The following is a 7,412-nucleotide window of genomic DNA, read 5'->3' as shown; positions in this document are numbered from 1 at the left end:
GGCCTCTCAGGTCTCTGTGACGCCGCCATCGTTCTGCTGTTACGATGCCAGCGTGCTCACAGGGCAGTCTGGGTTTACCTTCTCTCTGATTTCTGCAGTAACACGGAAGAGTCGTCCTCACGCCTGACGAAATAAACCGGTCGGTGAAATGACGTGAAAAGGATTTAAAATAATAAAAACCTGTTTGAATAATCAGGAGGAAAAGACGTTTATGGAGTTAAAGTTTGTTTGAGGAAGTCGTTCAGTCGTTACGACCCTTTGTGTCACGCCTTACTTTTACTAAAATAACATGAGAGAGCCTGACCGTCTTTTGAAAATCTCCAAAAATACAACAAACCCTGTTCTTTAAATCTGCTGATGCAGTAAATCCTGAGAATACAGACAAAGTGTTTCCTGCAAAAAGGCCTGAATTAAATCACCAAGTACTCAAATCACACGTTACATAAACCGCATCTTTAAACGAAACGTTGGTGGAAACGAGACGCTGAACACACGTCAGTGATCACCACACCGCTGCTGCAGATTTTCCACTCTGATAACTGTGGAATGAAAGAAACCTGACCTGCAGGTAACAGAAGCATTCATGTGATCTCACAGAGCTCCGCCCTCACCTGTCTCGCCTGCCGTAAAACAGAAAGCAGGTTGTTATTCTAACCAAAGACACAGACGGACAGACTGAGCTTCAGCTGCTGATGCTCCACAGTGAAGGCTCACGGGGATTTCCATTTATCAGTAGCTTGTGTCGTGCAGCTTCGTGCCACATGGAGAACAGGTTCTGTGGTTTGTGTCTCATGCAGTGACAATAAAGGCATTCATTCAGCAGCAGAGGAGGGAGGGGAACCAGGACTGACTGTACTTCCTGTCTGCTGCTTCCAGCCTCACTCGGAGACTCCATGGCTTCCGGATCAGAGGAGGATCTGTGCTGTCCGATCTGTCGCGACATCTTCAGAGATCCCGTTCTTCTGTCGTGCAGCCACAGCTTCTGTAAAGACTGTCTGAGGAGATGGTGGAGAGAGAAGCCAACACAGGAGTGTCCGATGTGTCAGAAAAGATCTTCGAGGGTGGATCCACCGGTTAGTCTGGTGCTGAAGAACCTGTGTGAGTCGTTTGTAGAGAGGAGAGATCAGAGAGCTTCAGAGGATCTCTGCAGTCTGCACTCTGACAACGAGCAGACGAAGCACAGCGACCACACGTTCAAGCCCATCGATAAAGCTGCACAACAACACAAGAATGACCTTCAGGAAACTGTGGAAGCTTTAAAGCAGAAGTTAAAGGTCTGTGAAGAAGTCCAGGTGAACTTTGATCAAACAGCAGGACACATTAAGGCCCAGGCCCGACGCACAGAGAGGAAGATTAGGGAGCAGTTTAAGAAGCTTCACCAGTTTCTAGCAGAGGAAGAGGAGGCCAGGCTGACCGTGCTGTGGGAGGAAGAGGAGCAGAAGAGCTGGATGATGAAGGAGAAGATGGAGGCTCTGAGCAGAGAGATAGCAGCTCTTTCAGACACAATCAGAGCCACAGAGGAGGAGCTGAGAGCTGAAGACGTCTCATTCCTGCACAACTACAAGGCTGTGGTGGAAAGAGCCCAGCACTGCCCCCTGCTGGATGATCCACAGCTGCCCCCGGGAGCTCTGATAGACCAGGCCAAACACCTGGGCAACCTGACCTTCAGCATCTGGAATAACATGAAGTATATGGTCTCCTACACTCCTCTGATCCTGAACCCAAACACTGCAAACCCTGAACTGACCCTGTCCGAGGATCTGAGCAGCGTGAGGGTGGGTGGGCTGCAGCAGCTCCCCGATAATCCAGAGAGGTTTGATCATCTCTGCTTCGTCCTGAGCTCTCAGGGCTTCACCTCAGGGGCCCACAGCTGGGTGGTGGAGGTTGGAGACTGCGGACACTGGGGACTGGGTGTGTTAGCGGAGTCCGTCCGGAGGAAGGGACCCATACGCTCTGGATTTGGTGGAATAGGATTCAATCAAGGTGAATACTCAGCTCGCTCAGGATCTGCTGCCCCCACCGTCCTGCAGCTGCAGAAGAAGCTCCAGAGGATCCGAGCGAGTCTGGACTGGGACGGAGGACAGCTGTCGTTCTCTGACGCTGACACTGACACACACATACACACCTTCACACACACTTTCACGGACAGGATGTTTCCCTTCATCAGCATCGGGGATAAAGTCCCAGTGAAGACTCTGCCCGTGAAGCTGTCGGTGGATCGGAGCTATTAAACCAAACGACACGTGACCCCGTCTGAGCCCGGAGGGAGGAGTGTGTGTCTGCTGGACAGGTTTGTTCTCGTATGTAACTCATGTTGCTGTGTATAAGCCTGTGTGTGGATCAGCAGCTCATCTGTCACTGTTCACCTGAACCGTCCTCTCAGCAGCCTCTGTCCACAGACTGTAAATAAAAGAGCTCAGCTAATGTGACCTCTGACCTCTTCACTTGTTCTCAGACAGCTGACACTGCGCACACACACACACACACACACACACACACACACACACACACACACACACACACTCTACTGTCACACCAACAGAGCCTTGGCCTCACCTGACACGGCACCTGAGGGTGGAGGGCTCAGAGGGCTCATTCAGAGGCCCCTCCTCCTCTGTGCGACTCTCGTGTTACGGCTCGCTCTTGGCCTGACCCCGCCCCCGTGGGAGGCGCTGACATGAGCTGCTGTCACAGGGCACACCTATCTCCACCACACGAACATGGCGACTCATTCAAATAAGACATTTGAAATCTGAGACGGTGCTTCTCAGAGTCAAATCCACAGTCAGCAGCCGTCACAGCTGCAGGCAGCTCGCTCCAAGCTGCACTCACCTCCGACCTGTGTTTCTTTCTCCGCCCTTCCTGGCAGGTACTAAGAGCTTTCCTGTGCAAGGACCTGACACGTAATAATCTCAGGCAGCTTTTCGGAGAGGTGAGGCCAAGATTGGTGGGCAGCTGGGATCAAGGTGGCAATCGCTTACTTCCTGACGTTCTTCTTTCCTGCAGTTTCTCCTCCAGCGAAGGTGTGACAAACGGCTTTCTCTGCTGCCGCAGGAAATACAGCTCTCCAGCCACCTCAATGAGTCATGAAGGAAAGATGGCGGAGTGCCTCGGGAGCTGTGCGGTGATGGAAAACCAACACTGGGACTCATTTGTGTTTGTTGAACAGCAGCAGAGATGAAGAAGTGCCTCAGAGGACTCGACGGCGAGCAGCCAGCATGTTCCTGAGGCCTTTAGTAGACGCGCAGGCAGGAAGTCGCTTTAGTTCTGCCTGACTCTGATTTACAGACCAACCGTGGAGCACGCCGCTGAAGCCCGATGATGAGCTGTCAGCACAGCGAGCGCACTATGATGCACGACGAGCCGAACACACGAGCGTGGCGGGGAGACGGAACTTCGGTGTCAGAAGGGTTACTGCATTAAACAACGCCCACTTTGATGCCGTGACCACGTCCTCGTCAGAACACCTGGACAGGTTCCTCTGAGCTCCTCCGGTCCCAGCCCGGCGCCCCGGAGCGTTTGGTGCCCGGCCCGTTGAAGCCTCGGTAGAGAGCTGTGATTGGCTCCTGGAATATTTCAGCTGCTCTCACGCCCGAGGACGTTTCTGTGCCGCAGCGCTCGGCCCGTCTCCTGCTGCCTCCTGCTGTCGGTCGCTCCAGCTCCCGTTTCCCTGTGACTCAGAGACCCTGTCTGACCTCTGACCCCGAGCAGGCTCCTCCTCCTGGTCAGCAGCTCGTTAGATGCAGCAAAGCTCCCAGAGCTTTAACTGACCTGCTCTTTCAGCCCCTCCCTCAGGTCGTCGGCCCGAGGATCAGGGATCAGCTGCCGTCAGACGGCGTTTGGGTAATTAGGAGTCGGATGTTCTTTAGAAATAAACTTATTTCACTCCAGACGTGTTCGCTTTGAGCACCATGATGTGGTCACGTCTAGGCTCAGACTGTAATCACACTTCATGCAAACCCCTCTGACGGACCACAGGGAAGCACATCTTGTTCCCTGGACCTGTGCTCGCGATTTAGCAGACGACCCCCTCGGCCACATGCACGAGTCATGTTTCTGTGCAGAGTGACGGCACCAGTTCACTGCTACCAATCGCTCATCCCGCAGAGAGCTAACCTCAGCAAACACAGCTCGTGTGATTCAGTGCAGAGACAAAGGCCCACGTGAGTCGTTGTGGGCGTTTGGTTTGGATGAAAGCCTCGGGAGGCCTCGAGCGTCGGATGAAAGCTGCCTTTTGTTGATTGGATTCACTTCAGAGATGTAGTTTCACCTGCGTGGGTCGTTTTCTCACAGTTATCAGTCAGAGGTGAAGTCCAGCAGTCTGATGAACTGCGAACACAGGAAGACCCACGTTTACTGCCCGCTCACATGCAGCGCTTCAAAACCAGAGTCCCACCCTCAGACCGAACACACAGCTGTGTGAGTAAAACTCGCGTTTAGTCTTTAAAATACAAATCATACTGGTGGTAGTAAAAGATTAGGGCAGTAAGCTCTCAGTACACCTGCACAGGTACGCTGCTGGCCGTGAGTCAGACCTGCTGCCGGCAACTTTGAATAATCTTTGATTATTACTGTGGACAGAATTTCCAGGTCTCAGGTCGTTCCTGTTTGGAGCTGTTGAGGCTGAACCAGACGGCAGACAGACTCATCTCTGCGAGCTGTCGTCACTTGACCAGGGCGGGACACGTGTGATGGGTCGCCGTCGCTGAACAGACGGCGCTCACACCGCAGAGACGTTCCTCTTTTCCTTTTTTGCTTTTAAGGTGAAGCTTCTGCAAACGTTGCTGCTGAGTCTTCAGACAGATTCACCAACGTCTGCACGCTGCGTTAGCTACGACTCACCTGAGCAGATCTTGTCCTCGTGCACCAGCAGCAGGAAGTCACATACACGGCAGTAAATATTCACGTTTTACTATCATTATTATTCATGACTGTATTAGTCGAAACCTTATAAGTGAAAAAGTTGTAAACAGCTGAAACTTGGATTTTTGAGATGGTGAAACTTTATTTAGGACTTCAGACTTCCCAACAGCCACTCAGAGACCCGCCCACACGGCTCGGCGGTTCCTCACAGCCTGGATGTGAAACTCGTTCTGTGGAATAAAGAGAACAAAGGCATCTTTACTCTGGGCCACTTGCTTTCGACTGACTGTTAGTGCACGAGATTTCTGCTGGAAACCTGAAATTCAGCCACAGAAACGCTGTGGTTTGATCCCGCCTCCTCCGCGCTACAGGTCCAAGTAATCTGGGCGAGATCAGAAGCTCCGAGTTGCTCCTGAGCTTCAGCGTGAAGCTGTTACTGCTGCATTTACCAGGCTGAGGTCAGGAAACACTGATGAGGTCTCACACCGAGCTGACGTTCACGTTCGAGCTGCTTCTCAGTAATTACAGCTATAATTATAATTATGGCTCCAGAGCCTGAGCTGGTATCTCTCACACACCAGCTCAGTGTTGGGCTGTCTCTGTAAAAATATTTTATCACTGAATAAAACTCAACTTTAGCTGAGATGAAAAATATGCTTCAAATAAGTTTAATCTGAATCTGAGGAGGACCTGATGGATGTGATCAGGCGCAGAAGTGTTTCTATTGGAGCGTCTGCTCTGAGCCTGGGTCCAGATAAACAGCCTCAAACAGACAAACACCTGAAACAGGAAAATCAAACTGGCAAAAAGAAACTTCGCTCACATGAAAAGTGTTCTGGTCTCAGCTCGTTCTGCGCCTGCGGTTTTGTTTTCAAGGACGCTGGGTGGAATTAGCATCAGTGGGAGTCTTCAGGTCAGAAGCTCATCACTGTAACCTTCAGGCTGCTGTCAGAAAAACAAATTAAAGTCTTTGTGATCTGCAGGCCTGAGCGCCGCTCACTGCACGCTGAGGAAAATGGAAGACCTTGGCATTTCCAAAGGAAATGTTAACACGCTGCGATTCTGGTTCCACATTTTAACACACTGTCATCCTGTCATGTTGGGACTCATAAAGGCTTCACATACAGTGTGTGTGTGTGTGTGTGTCCGTACTGTAGCAGTCAGGCGGAGGCTGATATATCTGCAATGACGTGCCTTAAACAACGGCGAGGAAGATAAGTGAGGTCGGCATGAAATATGATTAAAGCACAGCCTTCCCCTCGCCTTTGATTTAAAGGAGCACGACACAAACAACTCATCTCTCCCACCCACACACAGACTTCAGAGGAAAAGCATGAAAAACCAGCAAAGAGCAAAAGAGGACAGAGAGGACGGAGACGCCACGTCAGCACTCCGAGAGCAAGTTTGGGGCACCTTTTACTCTTTAACGTGAAAAAGTCCTGCAGGAAGAAACGAGTCTGACCGTCGCATCAGCTGACCCCGTGCAGGACCGTCAGTCAGCTGACGTTTGTCCGGGTGCAGCGTTCCAGGTTATTCGGCTTATTTCTGGATAGCAGGGAAGTGTTCATGAACTGTGGAGTCCACGTGTTTCCTGCCCTGCGCGGGGCAGCAGGTGCAGCTCCAATCTGAGATGTTTTACAGGTTTCTGTTGCAGCGAGCTCCTGTTCTGTGACGCAGCGACAGGGTGGCAAAGAAATCAGATGGGGAGGCAAAACCCAAGCCTTTCTTTTTCAAACACATGCAGGTGGTTACATGTGGTTAAAATGATTCAAATGCAGTAAGTTTACATGCTTTTCATATAAATATGGTCCATAACTTGATTATTGTCTGTAGCCCACAGAATTACACACTTTAGTTACATAAAACATGAGTTTTGCTCTTCTGTACTGTACAGCCTGTATAATAAATAAATATGTCGCCCAATAAATATAAAACCCAGAAAGCTGCACAACACTGGCGCTTCATTTACAAACACTAACTGAAGTTTCACTGTTGTTTGTTAGTGAATCATCAAATTGTTACGTTCTTAGATTACACAACATGTCAGAAATCTGCACTGTCATGAACAAAAATGTAAACCTCGTTTTTCATGATTTGTTGGATTCACCCTCTGAAATACAACTGCTCATTTTACGTTTGTGTTTCACATTCAAACTGGTTCATTTTGCTTTTCCTGCTCGGTTTCAGTCGTTCAGCCTCACGTGTCTGAATTTAGCTGTTCTTTCATTGACAAACTGTATTAATGTTACTGATCTGAACTCACACAAAACACTTAAAATCCTAGTTGTAGTTTTTTACTGTAAAAAAACCCCACAGACATGTTGAGTAAATTATTTTTATAACTTGAAATGCAAATATAAATTGTATAAGCTTATGCACACATTTTGTAAACACATACAACTATTTATCTAAAAATGCAGCCAATACACCTGCTGTTTTTTATTTTGTACAACCATTTAATAATATTACTAAAACTAAAATGAGAGAACAATCAGGTGTCGCAATAAGATTCACAAATGATGTGTGTCAGTAAAAACATAAAACAGAGC

General features: G+C 49.4%; 1 protein-coding gene across 1 annotated transcript; it reads left to right on the top strand.

The window, feature by feature from the left end:
• Window positions 1-609: 609 nt before the first annotated feature.
• Window positions 610-6,693, top strand: LOC146670681 (nuclear factor 7, brain-like). Its single transcript, XM_085408057.1, has one exon. It carries the CDS (start codon window positions 894-896, stop codon window positions 2,229-2,231), a length of 1,338 nt encoding a protein of 445 aa, XP_085264183.1. The 5' UTR covers window positions 610-893; the 3' UTR covers window positions 2,232-6,693.
• The last annotated feature ends 719 nt before the right edge of the window (window positions 6,694-7,412 follow it).

Source organism: Rhamphochromis longiceps, linkage group LG5, assembly GCF_057381845.1.
Source record: "Rhamphochromis longiceps isolate RC_006_pf linkage group LG5, R_longiceps_female_GT1.1, whole genome shotgun sequence".
NCBI lineage: Eukaryota > Metazoa > Chordata > Actinopteri > Cichliformes > Cichlidae > Rhamphochromis > Rhamphochromis longiceps.
Note: the sequence above shows the minus strand (reverse complement) of the source record. Positions and strands in the feature narration are given on the sequence as shown.

Coding starts and splice junctions, on each gene's coding strand:
- LOC146670681 (XM_085408057.1), top strand. CDS start 894: ATGGCTTCCGGATCAGAGGAGGATCTGTGCTGTCCGATCTGTCGCGAC.